This window comes from Chaetodon trifascialis, chromosome 10 (assembly GCF_039877785.1).
Source record: "Chaetodon trifascialis isolate fChaTrf1 chromosome 10, fChaTrf1.hap1, whole genome shotgun sequence".
Lineage (NCBI taxonomy): Eukaryota > Metazoa > Chordata > Actinopteri > Chaetodontiformes > Chaetodontidae > Chaetodon > Chaetodon trifascialis.
Window position 1 is genome coordinate 25,036,257 of NC_092065.1, and position 24,562 is coordinate 25,060,818.

General features: G+C 45.3%; 2 protein-coding genes across 5 annotated transcripts in view; one reads left to right on the plus strand and one right to left on the minus strand.

Annotated features, from left to right (window-relative positions):
- fgd4a (FYVE, RhoGEF and PH domain containing 4a) overlaps positions 1-7,446 on the plus strand; it is a 54,146-nt gene extending 46,700 nt beyond the window's left edge. For all 4 annotated transcript variants that reach the window (XM_070972666.1, XM_070972668.1, XM_070972667.1 and 1 more), the window contains 13 exons: positions 214-303; positions 416-561; positions 1,529-1,685; positions 1,818-1,956; positions 2,038-2,096; positions 2,180-2,326; positions 2,706-2,878; positions 3,143-3,173; positions 3,259-3,339; positions 3,418-3,543; positions 4,070-4,207; positions 4,916-5,056; positions 5,149-7,446. In XM_070972666.1, the coding sequence (XP_070828767.1) occupies positions 214-303; positions 416-561; positions 1,529-1,685; positions 1,818-1,956; positions 2,038-2,096; positions 2,180-2,326; positions 2,706-2,878; positions 3,143-3,173; positions 3,259-3,339; positions 3,418-3,543; positions 4,070-4,207; positions 4,916-5,056; positions 5,149-5,418 (1,698 nt within the window). In that variant the 3' untranslated portion in view covers positions 5,419-7,446. The remainder of the gene's footprint in view (positions 1-213; positions 304-415; positions 562-1,528; positions 1,686-1,817; positions 1,957-2,037; positions 2,097-2,179; positions 2,327-2,705; positions 2,879-3,142; positions 3,174-3,258; positions 3,340-3,417; positions 3,544-4,069; positions 4,208-4,915; positions 5,057-5,148) is intronic.
- A 431-nt stretch (positions 7,447-7,877) lies between these two features.
- nup205 (nucleoporin 205) lies at positions 7,878-24,526 on the minus strand. The gene is made up of 42 exons (XM_070972379.1): positions 24,474-24,526; positions 23,164-23,306; positions 22,841-23,012; positions 22,440-22,584; positions 20,964-21,123; positions 20,291-20,519; positions 19,978-20,142; positions 19,676-19,851; positions 19,414-19,530; positions 19,166-19,303; positions 18,913-19,063; positions 18,466-18,671; positions 18,168-18,350; positions 17,925-17,975; positions 17,373-17,582; positions 16,997-17,234; positions 16,712-16,901; positions 16,382-16,502; positions 16,061-16,142; positions 15,794-15,958; positions 15,575-15,699; positions 15,308-15,422; positions 14,970-15,119; positions 14,249-14,323; positions 13,962-14,119; positions 13,773-13,853; positions 13,389-13,580; positions 12,974-13,175; positions 12,121-12,219; positions 11,846-11,994; positions 11,432-11,623; positions 11,220-11,341; positions 10,820-10,952; positions 10,416-10,542; positions 10,231-10,304; positions 9,999-10,127; positions 9,694-9,820; positions 9,319-9,491; positions 9,011-9,140; positions 8,691-8,819; positions 8,512-8,588; positions 7,878-8,340 (listed from the first exon to the last, which is right to left on the minus strand). The coding sequence occupies exons 1-42, from the start codon at positions 24,499-24,501 to the stop codon at positions 8,188-8,190; spliced, it is 5,982 nt and encodes a 1,993-aa protein (XP_070828480.1). The 5' UTR covers positions 24,502-24,526; the 3' UTR covers positions 7,878-8,187.
- Positions 24,527-24,562: the final 36 nt, after the last annotated feature.

Here is a 24,562-nt window from a genome sequence, read left to right on the forward strand (position 1 = left end):
TTAAGCCTTCGATGACAATCCCAATTACTCATCATTAGAGAAGTATCAGAGTGGAAAGGGTCATTATGCAGACCGTGAACTGTGCGACCGCGGCGTCGTCTTTCCAGTCAACAGAATAAGATCACTTTCACACTCGGCTAATTCATTAACGAGGAGACGTTGGCTTCAGATGGCCACACATGTAAAAGCTCACAGTGCATCCTCTGTTTTCAGGAGACAAATGAACAGAAGCTGTTTAAGATCGCCAGCGAGCTCTTGCATACAGAAAAGGCCTACGTGGCACGACTTAACCTGCTGGACCAGGTGAGGATTCAGTTCGCTTCTGTCCGTCGACCGTCGCGTATTTTTCTTGCACTGAGGTTTTCATTTTTCAGTTATTTGTTACTTATCAGCTCTATGTTGTGTACGGCTTCAGGTGTTCTGCGCTAAACTAATGGAGGAGGCAAACAAAGGGACTTTCCCCGTGGAGGTAGTGAAGAACATCTTCTCCAACATCTCCTCCATCTACCTCTTTCACAGCCAGTTTCTGCTTCCAGACCTGGAGAAACGCATGGGAGAATGGTGAGCTTCACGAAACGATCGCTCGTTGTCTCTTCGTGCTGAGACTCACACACAGTGGCGGAGCCAGAACGTGGCTAATGGACAGGCCTGGAAAAAGAAGGGGGGAAAAAGGGAGAGAACGAGAGATCATGTTTGTGTAGGCTACGTGATGAAGCTTTATTGTTTCGCTGCTATTCAACGAGAGACATGTTTTTCTCTGTTCACTGAGCTAATAGCACAAAACTTCTGCACGTGGGAGACAGAGCTGCTCTGATCCAGTTTAGCACCTTGGACAGTTCATTGTGCACAATCCTCCCGATACAAAATCGGGAAGACTGAATAAGTTTAAGTTTGGAACTTCCTTACACAACTCCAATCATAACATGCCATGGCAGGCCAGAATACATAAAATAAAACCACTGTCTTACCGTCAGCTTCTACACAAGGTGGAGTCTTCTGGGCTTTGAGTTAAACGCATTGATTATGTCATCATAATCCAAACTGTCAGTCATTTCTTTTTCAAATGACAAAAGTTTTTCCAGTCAGCATGGATGATCTCAGGCACGTCTGGATCCTGTTTGTTGCAGAGAAAAGTCTCTCGGCACTGCAGGAGGTTAAAGGGAGCGTTATGATGACCGACCTCTTCGAGCACAGCCTGGTCCGAATTTTCTTCAGTCTGTAGACGTGGTTTTTTTGATAAAGTGGCTGAAAAATAACTGTTAAGCCATTGTTCAACGGCTGTATCCACCTGCTCCAGTACCATAATAACCCGCCTTCAGATCGCTGTCGAACTCAAGTGTCGCGAGACATCAGTCAATCACGTGAAAGATGTTCGTTTTTATTCTTTGTGTAGGCTACATTAAATTCTAAATGTTCAAGAAAATAAAAAACACTTATTAAACTGCGCCTGTGCACATCCAGGCCCACCCATAGCTCCGCCCCTGCTCACACTGATGATAAAGCTGCTGCCTCCTCCCTCCCCCTGCAGGGCATCCACGCCTCGTATCGGAGACATTCTGCAGAAGCTCACACCCTTTCTCAAGATGTACGCAGAGTATGTGAAGAATTTCGACAAAGCCATGGAGCTGCTGAAACAGTGGACCGATCGTTCGCCTCAATTCAAGGCCATCATTCAGGACATACAGGTACCGCCAGCGACAGTCCAGTCCGGAAAAATGCACTTTTGTTTTAGAAAGAGGTTTGAGTGAAAGGCTGAAAGTAGACTGAGGGAGGTGTTCTAATATGAAAAGCACCGTTCTTGTGTTTTTACCGGGCAGAGTCAAGAGGTCTGTGGCTTTCTGACGCTGCAGCATCACATGTTAGAGCCCGTGCAGAGAGTCCCTCGCTACGAGATGCTGCTTAAAGATTACCTGAAGAAGCTGCCTCAGGAGGACTCTGACAGACGAGATGCAGAAAGTTAGTGGAAATACGCCAGATTCCCTTTTTTTATTTTCATTCGGCTGAGTCTATAGTAAGGTAACCCTTTTTTTTTTCCAGAATCCTTAGAAATCATCGCCACGGCAGCTACTCACTCCAACAGCGCCATACGAAAATCTGTAAGTACAGATGTTTTAGACCCCGACGGGATCTCCACCACACATCAACATCCAACTAAAATTAATGTCACGTCGTCATTTAGGAGAATCTGAAGAAGCTGATGGAGATATACGAGATGCTGGGTGAGGAGGAGGACATTGTTAACCCCTCTAACGAGTTCATCAAAGAGGGCCACATCCTGAAGCTGGCAGCCAGGAACACCTCTGCCATGGAGCGATACCTCTTCCTGGTGAGAGAAGCTGTCCAGCACAATAATGCTGTCTTATCTAATGAAGGGCGCTGCAGGGAAATATGCTGTGGCGAGACTTGCCCAATTGAAACAAGTGAATCATTTCAAGCCGGGAACACCTCCGTGTGAGGATACACCGGGGGCACATGAACAAATCTCTCAATTAGTGAGATTGCCAGATGATGTGATTATGTTCTGGCTGTTTCTTATTAGCTTCACACCGAATGTCTCCCATCTGTGTAATTCAGGTTACCTGCAGTGTGTGAGACTGCCCTCTTTGGAGGAAAACAATGCCATAAACATGGACTAGAACAGCACTAATCCATGCTCACACATGTTCTGCCATCAGTACAACGTTTTCTGTTTCTTTCGCTGCCAGTTCAACAACATGCTGCTGTACTGCGTGCCCAAGTTCAGTCTTGGGGGGGCGAAGTACACGGTGAGGACTCGGATCGGCATCGACGGCATGAAGGTCCTGGAAACGACCAACGAGGACTATCCTCATACCTTTCAGGTGTCTGGGAAGGAGAGGACACTGGAGCTACAGGCCAGGTACATTTTATCTAACACAATGCAACAACAGGTCATTTAAAAAAACAAAAAGCCCAAACAGAAGTATATAATTGCATGCAAACTGTAGCTCATACCTTATAATTTCATGAAGACCACCGAAATCAGCACACCCAGGCTCCATATTTAAATCCTATAAATCTTTAAATAAACTCTAACTGCTATGTTAGAGGAGCAGAGCGACTCACATTAAGTTAAGTTTGTCCATTTTCAGTGTTTAATGCCTATTCTGGGTTTCCTCCTCAGCTCAGAGCAGGACAAGGCAGACTGGATCAAGGTACATACAGTGCATACGTTATTTTCACATGTGTTCAAAGGTAATGTAGAACGAGTCACACATGGTTTTGATTGTTTGCGTTCAGGCTTTCCAGGCGACCATTGAGATCTTCCAGCAAAAGAATGAGTCATTCAAGAACGCGCTGAAAGACGTGGAGGAAGTGTCGGTAAGTGTCGCATCAGAGCTAAACTGTCGACACGCTTCTGCTGCATCAGACTGAGCGTTTGTTTTCATCTGAGTACAGAAGGCAGAGCTGGGGAAGCGCGCCCCTCGCTGGATCCGCGACAACGAAGTGACCATGTGTATGAAATGTAAAGAGCCTTTCAACGCGCTGACACGGAGGAGACACCACTGCAGAGCCTGCGGCTACGTAAGTCATGTTGATGGTGTGGCGTCATGCATGACGCATGAACAGCAGGTGGATGAGAGGGAGCGTCTGTAAGGACAGCGACCTTTCACGCATGAGTGTAGGCACCCTTCAATGAAACACCCACTCCCTTTTTTAACAAAGTTTTGGATCTTGGATGGAATACATTTAGGGAAATCTGGTTAATATTTGGGCTTTCAGTCAGGGAGATCAAGCGCTCGTCCGTGTCATCACTGTCCTGTCATCTATGTTTAAAGCTCTAAGACGCCGACCATGTAACACAAATGTCCTCTAGTCTGAGTCTGCCAAGACTTTCTGCTCTCTCTCCCCTCATTTACTGTCTGCTATCAATTAACTGCTTTAATAATTCAATGATTATAAAACATTAAAAGCATCTACTGGCTGGAAATAGTGATAGAAAACTAAATGAAGCTTAAAGATACTTCCTTTTTAAAAGTAAGACTTTTATAAGAACGTTGCTGCGTTATGACATTGACCGTGAGAGTGACGGAGATCTTCTTTCTTACAGGTGGTGTGCTGGAAGTGCTCAGACAATAAGGTGCCGCTCGAATATGACGGCAACAAGACGAACAAGGTCTGCAGAGACTGCTTCTCGATCCTGACCGGAGAAAGGATAACTGAGGGCAAGAAGAAGGGCATCCTGGAGGTGAAGAGGATGTTCTGATACATACATAAATACTAGTGCTGTCAATCGATTAAAATATTTAATCGCGATTAATCTCATGAATGTCATAGTTAACTCGCAATTAATTGCAAATTAATCGCACATTTTTATCTATTCTAAATGTCCCTCGAATTATCATTTTAATGCTCTTAGCATGGAAAAGTGGATCGGCTTGCTTTGTGCAAATGTTTTTTATTGAAAACAACAACGTGTAGTGTTATATTTCACACTAACATTCTCACTTTGAGCAGTCATTCACATTTGAATGAATCAAATCTCACACAATTTAACACTGTCAATAAACAGATGACAAAAAATAAATGCTTACTACTCCTAAAAGCCTACTCCTTTACAGCTAGCGAGCAGGTAAGACCAAACATGTGCGTGGGGCGTGTCTATTGTTTTGGATCCTGTAGTTTCTCTTATGTTACTAGCAGTGGCCACAGCTTATAAAAAACTACAAATTCACTAGGTTACAAAGAGCGTTAATCTCAAAATTTAAAAAAAATGATGCCGTTAAAATGTATTTGTGTTAACATGTTAATAACGCGATATTTTTGACAGCACTAATAAATACACATGCTGGGACCCCCCCATTAGGATCTTCTAAATAAAGAGAAGACTGATCTAGAAATGCACGTCACTTGCTCTGTTTTGGAGTCGCTTCATTGGTTCTGTACTCATTGGCAGATCGAGGCAGCTCAGTTCTCAGGCAGCAGCATCATGTGCGGCTTCCTGCAGTACTGTGAGAAGAACAAACCTTGGCAGAAGGTGTGGTGCGTCATCCCTGAGAAGGAGTGTCTGGTGCTCTACCTCTATGGAGCTCCGCAGGTAAATCACCAAGAACATGAAGCCAAAGATGTGATTAGCCCTTTAAAATCCATGGCGATAACAGTGTGCTCATCCCTGACCGCTCTCCTCAGGACGTGAAGGCCCAGTGTACGATCCCCCTGCTGGGCTATGTTGTGGATGACAGCGCCCGACCCACAGACCCTCCGGCCAGCTTCCGCCTCTCTCAGTCCAAGTCCATCCACAACTTTGCTGCTGAAAGCGAGGAGCTCAAGCAGCGCTGGCTGAAGGTGATTCGAGTGGCGGTGACGGGAGAGGTGCCAGAATGCCCTCCGACCAACGGCAGCAATGCCAACATGATGGACAACAACAACACACAGGAAGCGGGGACTGACGGCACATAAGGGCGCAAGGGAACTGCTGCTGGACCGCTCAAGAAAGACAATGGGTGCAGATGTGTGCTGCACGCAAAAAAATACAAATGCACACTCTCCATGCTGTCCTTAAATCTGAATCTTAAAGACAAAGAGCGCTGGATAAGCTGTCCTTGCCACTCTCCTGTTTCCCCCGTTTTTTTGTGGATTTTCTCCTAAATTCACACAGAACGCTTTGACTCACTGCTAGAGCTGTGCTGGATTACTAAAGGACATGTCTGGCACAATCAACACTAGAGCAAAGGGGCCTCAGGATTGATCAACTTTCCTCAAGCAGGCGCTCTAAAGGACAGCTCAGACTCTTAATCTGTGTCGACTCCCCTTGAGCCAGTGGACGACCACAGATTTGTGCAGCGCTCTGTACAGGATGTGAATCACAAGGAAAGGATGGTCCAAACCGGTGCTGTAACTCAACTCTGTGTACCTGTACAGTATAAATGTTTTTTTTTTCTTTTTCAGTAAGGAACAATTATGTTTTCATGTACAGACATCAGTTTGAAACTTTGTTTTGATAACATAGAAAACATCTAAGATAAAGTATTTACATTATTCCCACTTTTCTTTGGTTGAGAATGTGGTGAGAAAAACTGGGAAAATGATCGTGCGGTTGGATAATGATGGTCTCGCCTCCCTCCCTCACCCCCCAGCGAAAACCCATCAACAGTATAATCAAACTCTGGATGCATGTGGGCAGAGCTGCCAGCTTTGCGTTTTGTTGCACTTGTCTTGTGTTTTCTATGAAGCAAAGGAGCAAATCAGACCAGTTTTAAAGCACAGGAGACGCTGATGGTCCTCGAGTTGGTTGAGTCTGAAATACCAGCTTCATGTGATGACATGGACATGGACGAAATCTGTCGGCGGGTCGTTTTATATCAGAATGGTGCTAATCATATAGTACACTTTCCAGAAAAAAATATATATATATCAGAAACCGTTTCTAGATTAAATAACCAAATGTGAAAGTCTGCTTGTGGCTGGTCCAGTTGAAGAATCACATTGATGCAAACGTGACTACGCTCAGTCTGTCCTGGTTGAGTTCTCACTTTATCTCTCTGAGTTTGGACAATTGCAAGACGGTTTTTTTAAAAAACGGTCTGAGATGTAAGCAAAGCTTCAAAAACGCTGGATCCTGCGATTCCCATCATGCAACTCGATGCTGACTTCCGTTCCCTGCCTGTTAAATCCCCAGTTATATGCCCTTATCAAGGATGCACTGTTGTATACAGTGTCCATACAGTTGGGATATACTACTTCATCATAGCATTGCACCTTGAACTTTGACCCCCTTGCTCATACATCTGTTACCAGTACTGCAGAATTTGAAGTATGGGATTTGTAACAGGTGCCAAGGCTTAGTATGTATTGTCGTACCGTGTCCAACCCTGTGGCCCGGACGGTGCTGTTTGTATTAAAAACTGGAGGATGGATGGTACACGCTCGTCCAGCTACAGGACAGTCACGGACCTTTCCTGTGGACAGAGACGAGCGGGGATCATGTTGTCTTTGTGTGGCAGGGTTTTCTATTCAGATGCAGCACAATCACAGATATAGCGAAGCTGGCGTGAGACGTGTAAATGTGTTTTTAATGCTGTAATTAATTGTATTATTTAAAGTAATTTATAGAGTATGAGGAGCATGATCTGTTAACAGTAGCACAAAGTCGTTCCAGGGTCACTGTCAGCTAAGAAGTGCAGTAGATAGGTTATTTCTTTTCCACTAACTCGAACATGTCAACCAGTCATGGCGCTGGACGGGCCGTGTTCAGTCACATGACCCCCCCCCCCCCAAACCTGAACGCTGGTGCTCACCTGAGTCTCTTTCCCCTGCTCAGTATTCTGAATAAAAGCAAGAGAACCACTCTTTCCTGTCTGTAAAATCTGAATGTATCTGCATTTATTTTGTGTCTTCTCACCCCCCCCCCCCCCAAAGTTGAGAATCTACGCACTTTACAGTCTTATAAAGTGTATCTTCAAAGAAAATAAAACCAGATTAAATACAGTTCATGTGGATCTAGCTTGTTTGTAATGGCATACCAAAGCAGTCGGACACTTCTGGTCCCGTCAGTCATCGTGATGCTACTTTCACACAGAAACGTCTCGTTTTGCTTCCTTGTTTTGCTTCTCCTGATAAGAAGCTTTTCACAATGAGTCACCGCAGACGTGGACGTAAACGTAGGTGAAGTCAGTAGTTGCTGTTTGTCGGAAGTGGTCCACGGTCTGCAGAAGTACGTGATAAGTGAAACCCTGAAGCGTGGGGACGTCTGAAAAAGGCCCAGCAAAGTGAGACTGTCCCTGCAACAAAGACAAGCTACTCAAACCCAGAGTGCATGTCACCAACAAAATACATTTGCCAAGTACGAGTGCGGTTTAGGTGGTTTGTTGTGTAATGCGTGTGTGTGTGCATGCACATGTGAACTAGACTAGATATTTAACAGATTTAGAAAATGTTTATTTTCACAAAAGGGGAAAAAGAGAAATCAGAGCAAACAAAGAAATATCAAATTCTCTCAAGTAAAAATGTCATAAAGGTGTTCTGTAAGTTAACTTTGTCTCACTGCTTCGAGGAGCGCTCCTTGCACGCCGGTGGTCAGAGACAATTAGGACTGGTCACACAGAACGCGCCATGTACATCCCACGATACTCAAGAGAGGAACCACGACGGGGCAAGTGCAGAGTCCTTGGTGGTTGAGTTTTCTGGTGTTGCTGGGCAGTGTTTTGGTTCAGTCTTTGTGTGTCTGCCTCAGCTCTTGGGCTGTCGCAGCAGGCCGCGGATCCTGCGAACCAAGGCCTGGATGAAAGTGTAGCGGGAGCGCACCTGGCTGTACAGGCCCTCCACCTCCAGCAGCTTCCTCTGAAGAGCCTCTCCGAAACCTGCGGCCATGTCGCTCTTCAGCTGCAAACACACAAACAGAGGAGGGACAGGGGATCGTGAATAATCCAACACACATGTGAAGAGGCGCAGCGGACGCTGGCACGACATGGTGTTTTGTCAGAGCAGCGCTCAAAGTGTAAACAACGTTTTGCTCGTGCCAGTGTGTGCAGGCGGTCGCCAGCTGTTTCGTACCAGATCGAGGTCTTGCTGGCTGACTCGGGACAGACTGAGGCCACGACCTCCACTTGCCTGTAAACCTCCAAACGAGTCTGAAGAAGAGAAATGTTTAAGTGAATTGATTGCAATCGAGCTAGAGTCACTAAATTCCAAGCCTGGCTTCAATGCGCATGTGACTGTGAGGTATTTCTCACCATCTGTGAAGCGAGATCGATACAAACTGGCTCCAGGCAGCAGGGAGTCTTTGGTGTCAGCGGGAGTACAATGCAGCAGGTAGTACTCCAGGTGGCGCCACAACACAAACAAACAGGTCTCGATGACATCTGAGAGCGATGCAGGTCAAGGTATTTCACGATAACTCATGATGGTGTTATTCCAAAATACAAGAAAAATGCACAATAACCAAGTAATGGACAATAAAGACGTTGATTTTTAACTCTGTGCCGTAAAGGTTAGAAAACTAACGCTGTGAACTCCTGTGAAAACAACTGTGCCTGCAAGCAGCCAAGGATGCATGAGCACAGGGCCAGCAGCTTGGCTCTGTTGTTGATAAGCTGGACCAGTCGTCTCTTGGCCAGCAAGCTCCTCTGGACTGATGAGATTTTCTCCACCCCTCCTGGGCCTGACACCAGGCCCTGGCACAACTACAGAGGAGATGCCTTTGCTTAGAACTGAAGACAATGCAGGTCGGAGCCAATGAGGTGCATAAATAACGAACTGCTACTTTTCATTCAGAGCTATTTAAATTGACCATTTCTAAGGAGAAGCAACAGTTCGCTCGATGTGCACAGCAGTGCAGTGAGAGCACTGGTTCACCGTTACCTCTTTGAGCTCCTCGGGGGGCAGCTGATCCAGGCTCTGCAGCTTGCCCAGGCTTTGTCTGTGACTCTGGTGGAAGCGGAAGAAATCTGCAGCGCTGTTCTTCAGCAGGTACAGGACCAGACCCAGGCTGGGGGCCCGGGAGTAGGTCAGAGATGGCAGAGTGGATGAGAGATCTAAAAAAATAAATAAATAAATAACTGTGTTCAGTCTGGGTAAGCGCTACTGAAAATAAAACACCTCAAGCACCTCAAGAGACTCTGCATTTCCAGCTTGATATATCAGCTTATCAGCTATCAGGCTCTAAGCAGAACTAATGCTGTAGAAAAGTCTGGCTTTTTCACACCTTGACATGAGTCTGGGCAGATTATCACTGACCTGTGCGTCCTCCGTCCCTGCCAGCTGGCTCGCTGCCTGAAGGACTGAAGAGACAGATGCTGAACTGGGCCTGGGCTGAGCTCTGCAGCAGCAGGGTTTGGCAGTACTCCATGATGTTAGCACAAACCTGGGCACAGAGGACATCACCTGTCAGGTCACTGAACAATCGTGACTGTGGACACAAGACTCCATACACATTGTCCTCCCTTCCCCATCCATTATACTGCCAGATTATGTGAAAGCTATACTTTGCAACTTCCCACCAGGAATACACTCCTTCATTTACAGAATGCCTGTCGTCGCACCTGCTGCATGGCCACCTCCATCTCCTCTCTTCTGTCTGCTGACTCCCCAGGTGCAGCGATCTCAGCCTGCTTTAGCAACCTCTCCCGTTCACTGCCTGCCAGACGACCAAGCAGGGACAGACAGAGACGCTAAAAAAGAAGAGACATATCACCAACTGTGCAATTCACACGATGAGATGGATGGTGGACAATAAGAGAGAGTATATATGTTATATGTGACAAATCAAAGAACCTGGAATCTGTTGATGTGACCCTGGAATTCCAGGAGAGCTGCACTGTTGACCTCCCCACCCATCTCAAGGGCACCTGAGAGACCAAGCAGTACATGAAGGACACAGTCACAGTCTATGTGTGCACGTGTGGTTTGCACAATGGAAATGGCAAAACATTGCAAAGCCTGACTGATCGTGATTGTACCTGGCAGAGCCGTCTTGCTGATAATGCCGGTAAGCAAAGAAAGCTCCTGCAGAACTCCCATACTGAGCTCCTGACAGCGCAACAGGGACTGAATGGTGTCTGCGTGGACTATGAGCCACTGCAGAACCTGCACGCACACACAGGAAAAAGAGAGTGCAATGTCTATGCAGCTGTTTGTAACACAAACACTACCATGATGTTTATGTTTCACACAATAAGAAATCCTGCTTTCTATTTGCTATCCAGCTGATCACAGATTTATCTCAAACATTAACACCGAGGGTCAACTGAGTCAGAACAGACAGCATATATGATGTAACGGACTCATTAATAATATCCTGACATGAAGGATTTTCAAGGTATAAAAAAAATCCAACAGCGATCACAGTTGTCTGTGTGCTTACCTGTGCTGCCCCCTGCTGGTGATTCATGGTGGTAGAGGTCAGGATGACCTGAAAGAGTCTCAGAGTCGGTAAGAGAATCTGCCTGTAGCGGTCCATGGGGCTGGGGATGAAGCCTGACGGGTCCCTCATCACCCTGTAGACCAAGAAGGGGACAGACACAGACTGAGGTGACACCATTAATAGACCCCTGAAGAAAACAAGTCGTTTGGATCGGAGAGGAAAAAGTCAGTTAATGGCGTTTAAAATTCTCCTAACTCCTAACGTCAATGCCAACATATTTAAATCTCTACACTAACTTGGTAAAATCAACCCATCCTGACATCCTCTGGGGATGTTTTCTTCAAAATGACTAACTCAGAAACAATACACGAAGATTATCACAATTTCACAACATCCATACCTGTGTGCGTCGCTGTCAGGGACCATGTCAAACACCTGACACTCGATCAGCTGTGCCACCAGCCCACAGCGCAGCAGCTCCACAGCTCCCTGACCCGTCTTCGCCACGCGAGTCAGCAGAGCCTGAAAACACACAGCAGAGTCTGAACCCTCATAATAACAATAATAAACATGCAAAACATAGTACGTCTGTTTTAGGGCTCATCTCTTCACCATCTTGCTCTCATAGATGTAGAGTGGTTTGAGGAGGGGGGGCTGAGGGGTGAGCAGGCTCTGCAGGGCAGCATCATCCTGTCTCAGGCTCTCCACTAGCGATCGCAGGTAGCCGCTGTTGGAGATGTAAACCAGCCACTGATTCTGACGGTCTATGGACAGGATCCGGTCCAGCACGGCCAGAGCCAGCATCTGACGGACAAGGAGGGGAGACAAAGACGACAATCAGCTGTTTACACTGTACTTCTCTGCAGTACATGAAGCCTCTCAACAAACCCTTATAGCTGCACATGCTTTAAGCTTTGTTTAGTCCTTCCGTTGGTTCCTAAATGTTATTTTACCATATTTTTGGACACCGACTATGTCAAATGTCAAAGTAAGACATGAGTCCTTATGTTGTTGTTGGGCTCTTACCCTGCTAATTTCATGGCCATCACAGGCGTCTCGACACACCACCTCCATGAGAGCCCTGCCGTAGCTCTCAATGATGGCGAGGTTCTCTCTCTGCAGTTTAGAGAAACCATCTTCAGGAGCTGTGAGACGCTCCCACATGGCCTTCCCTGCTGGAGGAGGAGGAGGAGGGAGACTTTCTAAGATGACCCAGACAACATCTGCATATTGTCCCTTTGTAATAAAACCAAACGGGGACTTACTTACAGACTGTCTGTATTAATGTATCTGTGTTGTACCTGTCTGCAGAGTGTCTGGTTCTTCAGGTTTCTGGGCGATTTGAAGGTAATACAGCAGTGAGCCATACAGGTGAGCACGCAGACGCTGGTATCCACCTCCTTAGAGTGGAAAAGACAATGTTATAAATCTAACCTGACCAAGGTTTACCCTTTTCCCAGTCCTGCACAATCAGCCTAAAATGACTATCCAAGTAAATGAAAGTTGGTCTTGAGTCATTTGGAGTACAGGCTTTTTTTTTTTTTGAATGTTACACAGCAGTCTCAATCAGTGTTGGTGCTATTGACAATGAGTAACAGAATGGGGAATGGGATTGGGATAGATTAGGACTCTATACATATATATTTATATATTTACACAGAGGTCACTGACTGTATTTATCATTTCAAACCTTGTGTAACATCCCTTATTTGCACTGAATTCCTTGATTTGGCTTTAAATTACCCAGGAATTTCATGGCTCTACAAAGTGCCAGCCATCTGCACAATCGGTTGCAATTCACTCGTACACGCAGCTCATGAGAGATGTAGGCACTTCCTTTCAGTGCAGACTCTCACTGGCTATTGCTGGCTGTGAACATGACGTGGAAAATCCTTGTTGGTCAAATGAGGTGTCCATCGAAAAGCTGCAGCCATTTAGTAAGCGATATATCGCCTACATGTACATGCTTACTGGACTTCTAATGGCAGATTAGCTGCCATCTAATTTGACTCAGGAGATGTGGAATTTGATGTCTCCACCCATCTGTTGTCCAACAAGAGTCCACTCTGACAGGCTGCGGACACACCGACCAACATATCTCATCTGAGAAATACATCTTTTTATAGCTGAAAGTGGGTTTAAGTCATCACTAACCAGTACAAAGAATGAAGTCCAGGAGCTTGCGGAGAATCAGGTGCAGGGCGGAGTTGGCGATGGAGGCAAAGCCAGAGGATGCCTCTAAGCCCACCCCCTGCTGCTGCTCAGACAGGACTGACTGGCTGAGGTGGGCGGTCAGAGTGAAGACTGCTCCAGCAACAATGGGCATCAGTTCTCCTGCTGCATCCTCAGATAACACCTGGACGACACATGTACATTCAGGTGTTGTAACAACCTGCAGACTTGAGGTGTTCGTTGTATCTGCTCTTACAGGAACTAATTAGCTACTTTCCTGGATTTTACACCCTTAAAGATGTTCTCTATAATAAGAAAGGGGTGATGCAAATTACACCAAGCCAATCCTTTTCAAAAAATGACTTCCACCCTCCATGTGACAAGTGCTGTCACTGACCTTATCATGCAGGTCTAGCAGCAGGTCTCTGATGATGAGCTGCCTGTCATCGGCAGGTATGAGATCAGCAGGGCAGGCAGTCAGCAGCGTCTCCACAAGGCTCCTCCAGGATCGCAGCGCATGTCGCTTTGCACTCAAACTCCGCCGCACGCGATTGCGCTCCACCACCTGCTGCAAGATGGAGTTCACCTCCTGGAGGGGCACAACCGGGGACAAAGAGGAATGAGGGCACAATATTTTTAGCTCCAGCTGTTGTCGAACAGATTCACAGCATTTGTGATGGGAAACTCAAAAGCATTTTTAATCTCAGCACTGAAAAGGGAGTCTTTCTAAAATCTTGATACGAGCCGGAAAGCAGATTTCCATTAGTTTTAGTTCACTCACCTCCATTAACAGGGGCCGCTGTCCAATGGCTGCCATTCCTTGCAGTGCATTCACCTCAGCGACCAGCACTCTGTGCAGCAACTGTGCAGAGAGTTAAAAACAAAATATGACACATCAGTGAAAGAGCAAACACAAAACACAGCTGAAACCCAACAGAGAGAAGATCGTGTGTTTAACCTGGAAACCCACCTTAACGTTGCACACGGTATGTCCCTGTTCATTGACATGCTCACAGTTGGAGATAACCTGCTCTATCTGAGCGCGCTCAAAGAAGTCCAGCTGCAGCAGCTCAGGCATGTCCTGACTGAAGTCGATGGCATCCAGCACACTCAGCAACTTCCTGCGCACTGATGGCACCAAACAAGCACAAGATGGGGTTAAAAGTCAGAAACGATGCAGCAGAATTTTCAAAGCTGAATGCTGATTGTATTTACCAAACAATATCTGATTTAAATGTTTATCAAGGTGGCACTGACCTTTAGAAACTGTGTCAAAATGCAAGAAACCGCTGACCGATCTGGTTTCTTCCTCCATGCCTGATTCCCCATCAGCTGAAATGGAAAATGATGAGGTTCTTGGGTTCATGGATTAATGAGCTTGTGCTGCCTGATCTCCTCAGAGGGGTCACTCCAAAGTCTAGGAGCCCCCAACCTCGATCGCCTATTTCTATTAATTTGGAGTTGGAACAATGCATGTGAGGCTCTCAGCGAGCAGGAATAGGACATAAAAGATTTATTAAATAACTGGGGGCTCGGCCCCTCAAGGCTTTGTAAGTGACCCATAATATCTTGAAACTGATTCTTAAAGCAGCAGCAGCGCTTTGGATGAGCTGGAGGCAGCCGATGAATTAGAGCAGTTCAATCAACTGAATGTATGTGTTATGAAGGCATGAATAAGAGTTTCGGAGATTTTTGGTGGAAAGAAATGGACTAACGCTTGAAAAGCAGGATTGAACCATTGATTTAACATGTTTGTCTAAGCTGAGGCTGTCCTCATATTCCTCAGAGTATCTACAGGCTTTGGCAAATTTGAAAATTTAAGATCTTTTAAATCAATAAATATTGTAAATAAAAGGGCAGCAATCATTCAGTTGTTTCAAAAAGGAAATGTGTAGTTATCCTCTGATGAAAGTAGATACTAGCGCCTAGTATTGTAAGAATCAGACACGTTTCTAAAGACGCCTGAAACCAGATATACCTGTATGCTGAGTGTGTGGCTGGTCATCCAACAGCAGGCTGACGAGGTGCTGTGTATGTGAACGCTGGCGGTTCAGTGAGGTCACTCTCAGCTCAATTGCAGCTGTTTTCATGAGCCAAGACATCTGGGAAAGGGCGGCGATCTGATTACCTGATGAGCGAAGGAAGTGGCATCAAGGCAATGATAAGAAAAGTCAATGCACTTTATCAACACACACAGTAACATTTTTCATTTCATTTTAAACTTCCACTGTAATACAAAACAACCACAAATTTCAGTAATGTTGTGCATTCCCTGCTTCTTCCTTTCACGCTTTTCATCACATCTCTAACACTCACTGGGCAGGATGAAGGGTAGGTGCTGCAGGTGAGAGAACAGGAAGTCCTGGCTGGTCCTCAAATAGCGCATGGTGGGTCCAGATGTGTCTGGGCAGGCACACAGCTGGTAGATCACCTGAGAGACGGGTTTAATAATACAAAAATGAATTAATCCGACAATCAGCCCACACTCATTTGATATATGATGCTACATCTCTCAGTGCAGAGGCTGATCTTCGTGTCAAAGTGCCTCATTTGTGTGAGTCTGGAGCAGAGGATGAATTGTACCTGGTAGCAGAGCTCAGCCAGGTGTGGGGCCTGCTGTGTGAGTACAGGTCCTGATCTCTTCTCAGTGCCTCTCTGCAGAAGACTCAGGATGGCGTGCAGGCAGCTACGTGGACATCCCAACACACCTGTAACACAAGGATGCATCATCGACTGAAAGATAACATCCAGGTCAACGGATCTCTTTTTACATCCAATCAGAAGCCCAGAAATATTTCTGACCTGGGTCCTGAAGGTTGGTGGAGGACACAGGCTTCTTGACTTCATAGCCCAGAAGGTAAAGAGCCAGATTGGGCGTCTTCAGTTCCAAGGATGTGATAAGCAGGTTCAGGATATGTATCTGGGTTTCATGTCGGATTCTTGCAACCTTCCTTTGTTGGTCTGAGTCTAAAAGTTTTGGAGGTAATGAAGGTTTATCTTTCAGAGCACGAGACACAGGAGGATTTAAATCAAATGCAGAAGTTGGTAGACTTTTGACATCTCTCTCACCATCTCCTTTCTCTGTTCCCTCCTCTGCCTCCTCATTGTCCAGACACTCCACGAAGCCTGCCATGAGCTTGTCGCTCACAGTCTGAGGGACAAAGACAAAACTGATCCCAACTTGTAACACAGCAGAGACGCACCTCAGCGGAACGAGGCAAAAGCACAGCATCACCATCACCATTTATTAAGAATACATTTCATAGATGCAAAAACAAACTGAAACGTTTGTGTTTGACTTAATGCACAGGCAATGATTTTAGTCAAAAAATATAATTCTCTCTCACAATAAAATTTTTTTCAAACATAATGAAGGGACTGGACTTATACCTGGTCGTGTGTGAAATCTCCCACCAGTCTACTCTGAATGTTGGGGTAGTTGGCGATACGACGCAGGATCTTGGCACTCTGGAAGGCAGCCTCTGGGTTGGAGCTGCTGTGGTACAGATACCTGCGAGGGACAAACACAGGTTACCATTAAGTTATAATAGTCCTTTGAAAGAGTCGTTTTCCTAAATTATAGCCTACGATGACATCTGAGTATGATGGTTCTATAACTGTAACTTTAACTAGAAAAGAATGGAAGACAAACAATCAAGAACAGCCTGAACAAACACTGCATTAATGCCACAGTTTGTATTAAAGGCTGCATGGGCTCACCTGGCAATATTGACAATGTGATCAGCCCTTCGAGTTTGAGGACTGACTCCCTGGAGGAGCTGCTCTAAGGGGGACACCAGCAGGGAGGCCTGGCTCTCCCTGAGGAGGTCCATGAACACTACCTCCTTCTGCAGAGCCAAGTCCAGCAGGCGCAGGCAGTGGAGCACCGCCGACTCCAGGTGCTTCTTACCTGTGGGGGGAGAGTAATGGAGCATGGTGTCAGAAAAAGCACGCACACACGTGCAAACACACACAGTCTCTCAATCGCAGCATATGTTCTCTCACCAGGGAAAGGTGCATAGGTGTCCAGCTGGCGTACACCCTCCTCCAGCAGGCTGAGGCAGAGCGCCAGCATGGGCGAGTCATTGAGCAGGTGGAACATGATGCTGTGTCCGGGGGGCTTGTGGGCCGGGACCTGCTCACCCTGCAGCTCCACCATCTCCTGGACGAAGTCCGACGGCTGGGGCTCGTAGTCTCGCAGCAGCTTGTGGAAAACCTCCAGGACAGCATCAGCAACCTCCCACTGAGAGATGACAGAGAACAAAAAGAAAGAAAAACAAATGAGCAGAGGTTTGTGAGGTTTAAAGAGCATACGTGCATTCTTCTGTTCACATGTCATCACTTCGTGAAGACACAAGGACAAAGCTACACAGCACTTCACCTTCTCAGCCGGACGGCGATATGCTCTGGTGGGGAAGGGCAGGAACACAGAGTCACGCAGGAAGTTCAGGTAGGGCTGGAAGCCTGGCACACGCAGACCCGCCCCTAAATTAACAGGCAGGCTGCTCTCAACCAGTGTGCTGGTCAGATGACAGAAGGCCCGCGTCAGGGGGTACTCCTCACAGCTTGACTCGATCTCATTCAGCTCCACCTGAGGGCCAAAAGAACTCATCAGACACCCAAATGTGCACCTTACAGGTTAGAGGTTTTAAGTTCATTTGTAGTCTCTAGATTTTTAATGACCACAGCAACTTTACCACAACTTAAAACTTAAAGATAACAACTCACTTCCTGTCGGCATTATTTTGCATCACAACAACACATTTGAGTCTTGAAACTATTCCCTTTTGGAAATCATCAGTCGAATGTTATCTGAATACAAACAAATTAAAAATGATCCTGGCAGCCCCAAGCGGTCTAACTGCTCTCTGTACCAACTAATGAACCATCTTGAAGTCAAGAGAGACAGAGAAGCATTCTGAACGAGACTCACCTCAATTCCAGCGGCCTGCCTCTGTCCTGGGGCTCGCACTGTCTGAAGGATCTGTGGGAAAAGAATATGAAGTTAGCAAACTTTAAACCTAACAACACAGCTCAAAACTCAACACAATCATGACACTACAACAATTTAGAGTTTAGGTGAAGATAAGAGAACACACCTCGTGGACTGAGACTTCATATGACAGAAGACAGAAATCATCAACTAAAACTGTTCTGTTCCTTTACAAAGACTAACCTGTGTGTACTCCAGTGACTGCCAGAGTGAAGCAGCAATCTCTGGTGACTTCCCAAAGGCTGCTAAGCAGTGCAAGACCTCAGCCTTCAGGATGGGAGGAACGCTGCACTGCAGCAGCCCCAACATCACCACAACTGGGGTCCACTGGGGATGCTCGCACAACGCCAGCCGAGCATTTTCACTCTACGGGAAAAAACTCCATTACAGCTGCACCACAACAATCTCAGAGTATCAGTGTTGCTGAGTAGTTTTCAAAGGCACAAGGGGAGTATACGTTGATCTAAATGTTGTACCATACCCATGTGATGATGGTGGTGAGCAACTGCAAAAATGAGGTGAGTCCTTCCAGCTCTCTCTGTGTGATGCCCCTTAGTGGTGGGTGGCGGTACTGTGCTGCATCTGGATTTGGAAAGTCTCTTCGCAGGTTCTCATGGTAGAGCATTAGGGAGTGAAAAAAATGTTCCCACGACACCGGGCTGCCGGAAACTCCCTGGATGTTGTCACCTGCAAGTACAGGAACTTAGTCGGCTTTTGGGGTCATCTGTTCATATCACCTAAATCACTGAAGTTACATCAATTTTCATTTGAAAGTTTCTACATCATTCCTTTCATATTTACGGGTGAAGAGCCACAAAAATAGTCAATCCTCTGATGGCACAAAATTCTAATCCAGATTACCACAAAATCCAATCAATTTGTCTTTTACAAAAGGCCAAACTGGTTTCAATTTCAGATCCGCTCTTACTGTGTGTGGCTCCGTTGGTTTTAAGCAGGCTGAAGCAGTAGTGGGCACACTGAGGACCATTAGCGAGGCCTTTCAGCATACGGAGATAGGAGATGTAGAGGGTGGAGGGCAGAAGGTCTCCCATCTGACGCACAAACTTGGACAGAACGACCTACATCACAGATTATGGAGAAAAAACCCTTTCAGTAGAAACAAAGGATTTTACAATGCAATTATTGACATGAAAGCAGGATCCTGAAAATACAGTGCTTACCTGTTTATGTGGAGGCCTTTGCAGTGCCATTCCCAGGTAGGACCCTTGCAGGGAGGTGTGCTGGAGAGACTCCGTGGGACACCAGAACTCCAGACCCAACTCAAGCCCAAATGAGTCCTTACTGTAAAACTCTCCTATCTGAAAAGACAAAGCAGTAACCAACACCGTCAACCAGTATAATCAGCTAAACTCTGAAGAAAGGTGACGTCGGTTCATAATATCTTTGTGTGCAAGTGAAAGAGACTGACGAGGATCATGAGGTGGTCCAAGTCCTTGCATAACGATGATGGAAGCTCGCTGTCCATCTGTAGGGACATGTGCACTAGACGGGCATCCTCATCAGCACGGTTACGAAGCTGCTTCACCTACAAAGACAGCAAAAAGATGTTCAGTAAGTGATTTAATCTGTGTACAAAAAACTACAACCTGAGATCTAATCATCAAATTCTGACAAGCTGACACACTGCGAAATGATATCTATATGAATCAACCTCTGACTCAACCTCTCACCTTCATTGGCATGAGTGCCAGGAAGTCTGTGATGAGTGAGTGGAGGCGGCGGATGTAAAACTCTTCCTGGCTAAAACCCTCACATCCCAGCATGCCCTCCTTCACAAACAGGAAGACATCTCCCAGAAGAGCCTGGTCGGCCAGAGCCTCATCTGCTTCAGTGAACTCAACCAGGGCTGCACAACAAATATGAGACATTTAAAAAGGGCTTCTGTCTTTGAGAACTCACACTGCTTCAAAAGGGTTTTCTTCAAACAGATAAAAGTCATATTTAATGCATGTCCAAGGGAGAGAAACCTTACCGCATCCCTGTGGCAGCTGAGAAAGGACCCTCAGACTCAGAGCCCAGGCCAGTCGACACACAGCTTGCAGACCTGGAAGCTTCCACGGCTGGCCGTCCATCAGACGACTGTGCACTGCAGACACATACTGCCTCTCAGTGAGCAGCGGCAGCGCCTGGAGCAGATCTAGAGGAACACAGTCACAGTTATTCACAAGCTACAAAAGCAAAACTAACAGCAATCTTATGCACAGCAACTAGCTTTAGTAAATTTAACCAGCAAGTTCAATCAAAGTTCAAATAATAGACATCATATGTATCCAACATGTTCTCACCTTCTCTATCTTCTGTTCCCTGTTCTACGAAGCTGACGTCCAAGCAGTAGAGCAGTGCCATGACCAGAGCCAGGTTCACACTGTCCAATGAGCCATCAGCTTGAGCGGTCACTGTCTCCAGGTGGCCAATCAAAGCCAGGGTGTCATCTTTGGTCAGAGGTGATTGGCAAGTCCATGAAAACAAGCTGTCTGCCAGGGCCTGCCGGGATTCTTTGATGAGGTCAGAAACCTGCGGACAAGAGAGGGAGTTAAATAACAGTCCTGGCTCCTTTACGGCCTACAGAAACCAGTTTTGCTCTCTGTAGCTCTTTTCTAAATTCAGGACGCCTGTTTGTGGGATGAACTTTTATAAAACTCACTCCAAATTCTATCAAGGCTTAAGGCATAAACATGGGTGTGGTCACTTTGAGTGACAGCTGGCTGCAGGTTTCAGCAACCAGGCTTCATTCGGCCTGCCTCAGTTCCACCCACGCTCCACCTCTTTGGCCATTTTTGGATCAGCCAGGAGTTCGGCGGAGACTACATCCATATTTTATGCAGTCTACGATGTTCTCCCACTCCATGTTTCTACTTCAGTTACATCTACTGGCTTTGTGCGAGTCAAGTATGATGGAAAATGAATATATTGCGAATAAGATTATGTCTGTTTCAAATTAACAAGATTTGCTCGCACCTCTTTCCTGTGCTTCTCGTTGCCCAGGCCGCGCTCCTTCTGCAGCCGCTCAAACTCACGTGTCACATTTATCTCTGACACCAAGGTTAGGATGCGTTTGGTCAGACCCTGGTTCATCAGTTCATCTGTAAAACGCGTCGTCAAAGCAACCAGCTCCCCACTGGGTGAGAAAACAAGCAAACAAACAAACAAACAAACAAACAAACAGTACAGGTCAATAACAAGAACACATATGTATTAAATAGAAACAGGAGGACAATAGCATACTCATAATGTGGACCTTTAAAAACATCTGTCATTGTTTGAATGTGCTAATAATAAAGCAGTTGTAATGATATTAAAGTTTATTTGTATAGCACTTATCAAAACCAGCGTTAAAAAGTGCTTTACAACAAACACTCAGTAATGTATGGATAAACAGGGTGGCATAAAGGATGAAGGAGGAACAAAACTTAAAACAACAGATTATTAAAACCATAATGAAACATCCCAGAAAACATGAAAAAACAATGAGTGAATTAAAACAGAACAGTGAAAGACTTATGTGCAACACCTGAATAAAGTCCAGTGTTACTCAAAAGTTAAGGTCATTTGCTACTCTAATAAGCACAGTTTCAGGGTTGTAATGCTGTCTAAGACCAGACTGAAAGTCTTCATAAATGTGGTTTTCTCTCAGTATTTCAAGGACTTGTATGGAGACAGTTTTCTCAAGACGTTTTGCAATAAACAGTCATTTTGAAATTGGCCTGTAATTGTTGCATTCTAGTGGATCAAGGGTGGATCTTTTAATAAGTATTTGCACACAGGCAGTCCTCAAATATTCTGGGAGTCAGCCTGAGAATAGACAACTGTTAATTACTGAGAGCAACCAAGGGGCAGGCACATCCAGAGAAATTTAGGAGGCATTACAAAAACAGAGGTTGAGGAGCGTCTCATTTAATGAGACTGGCAAAAAAACGTTATAAGATTACACAACTGGGACAGAGGGCATCAATAAAAGAATCAGGAGAAACAATTTGGATTGTATTTCACTGATTTTATCTTTTCACTGATTCAAATATACAGGATTTAAAAGACAGTCCACGTGCACAGATGTAAAAACAGCTCTGGGGCTGTGCTTATTAGTATGAATTCAAATAGAGAAACAGCCCTCGCATTTCTAACCTTTTCATTGAAAGAGACGTTCAACTCTACCATTTGTTGATAATATTGATGAAGCCTCTTCCTCCGCCTCAATTCCACCATCCTACATTCTCTTTTGTGAGTGCGAATGTCATTATTCCTCCATGGTGTATGCCAAAGACAGCTCCTGTCCCACAAAAACTTTACAACTGTCTACAAAGCCAACGTTATTGGAATCACAGACCGAGGAGGCAAGGCAGCTTGCCTTTTCTGGGCCTCATGTTAAGTTGGGCCAGAGATGCAAACACTGCGGCAGAATTGTTTTGCAGTGTTAACAGTAGGCAACGTTGTTACCTCAGGTCCAGGGTGAAGGTCTTGCCATGGCGTGACTGGATGAGTGTGCGCAGGGAGTTAGCCACGCAAAGCTTTCCATCCCAGTAGAGCAGCACGGCTACTAGACCTCGTGTCAGACCTGGAAAATGAGGCTGCTGGTGCTCACCTGGAGACAGATGAATATATTCAGAGAATCAATTGTGTCAAATGTCAATGTCTTTGCTATTGAAAGGTATACAAGGCTTAGTCTCCAAATGATGGATTTGATCAGGACAAACTGAAACAAAATAGCCATTATAAACTAATGTGAGTTATCTATCTACAACACAAAATGCAACATAATGCAAAGTCATCAAATTTACAACACAACTTTCTTCATCCATTTTCATAGAAGACATATCTTTGTCCTATGTCCAGCTTACCTGCCAACAGAAGCTCCAAAGCTGCCAACTCTCCAATATCAAACAGATCACTGAGGATGAAGGCCTCCTTGAGAAGCTGCTCTGGAAGGAGTCTCGACCCCTGCTGACCTTGGATGGCGATGCCTTCTGTGCTGGCTTTGCGCACCTTCTCTCTCTGCTCTGCACTTTTTGGCTGAAAATGAGGAAAGAAGATGTGTTATTAACATGACAGTCTCAGAAAGCATGCTGGGAATCAAAAATGTGTCTGTCTGCACCAATACTGCACATACACTATTGCCCTATTCAAATATGAAATGACAGCCAATACAAGTGATGCATCTCACCGGGTTCCTGAAGAGTGAGAGAAAGTGTGCTTTGTGTTTCTTTAGCTGCAGGTCAAGGAGGTGGACGCTCTCCGGCTGTCTCCTCAACACTGCCCCATCCACCGTCTCCCACAGCTCCTTCAGCGGCCCCCACAGACTGGCTCCTGAGTGGGTGAGCAGGTTTTCAAAGGTCTTGTGACATCACACGTGCAGAACTGATTTCTACCCATCATGTTGTTGTGCTATTTTTTATAATCATACTTGGCATTAATTTCTCTTGTTGTTTGTCTCACAAATTATACATATCATGATTGATTCTGGTTCTGCTGAATCCTGTACTCAAATTTGCCAAAAATCTAACTGTATTATGGCAATATACTGGAAATGAATAATCTTCTATGCAATAAACAGACTTGTATAATCTGACTAAATAACTGTCCATGATTTTGACACTGTAAACCTCTTTCAGATTACACTAGAGTAAAAACCAGTAAAGATATAATACTGATGTATAAACATCAGTTTTACTGAAAAAAGATGGTCATGTGATTGTCAGTAAATAACAGTAACAGTGAACTAACCTTATTACATTACGATAATAGTCTTGGATATAGCTGGGCGTTTTGACTTTTACGTTTGCTATTGGAGATTTAGCCTCATTATTCAATTACAATTTGTATTAATTGATTATTGTATTAGAAATTTTCATTTTAGTTTTTACTCAAACAACAAATACGTATGTGGAAAGGTATGCTATTGTGGATTTACATTTTCAAGTTTGCATTTTCCGTTTAACATAGTCCCCTATGATCTTCCACTGGGGAAAGCACAGTAAACTTGAGGTTAGTTTAAGCCTGAAATATTAACTCTCACACAAACACTAACTTCAGGCGTGGTGCAACATAACAAACACAAAAGCAGTGTTGCTAAGCATTTCTTGCTTGTTCCAAATCCATTTCTTTCAGTTTCATTTCCAAGTGAGTGAACTCTTCTGCTGACCCATCTTACAGGTGTTACGTAGGGGGGTCGACAGACCGTATGGCAGCGGTTATGGAAATACGTTAACTTTAGGGGTAAAGGTGCTTTCCCACCCATTTGTTGTTTAACCAACGTTAGCCGACAGAACGTTGACTTGAAGGCTAGGCTAAATTAGCCTAGCAGCCAGAGCCTGAACTTGTATGGTCATCACCATGCGGTCATAACATGACATGCAACACAACTAGCGCTAAAAAGACAATGAATACGGGCATATATGTTAAATACCAACGAATAGCACCGGCTAGAAATTCACTCGTATAAGTTACACTTTATGAAAGAAATATAATTCATACCCGAATTTACCGCCATCTGCGCCGCCATGATACACTCGGAAAATTGGACAGAAGCTTCTGAGCTCGTGCCGGTGTGAAATTTAAAATGA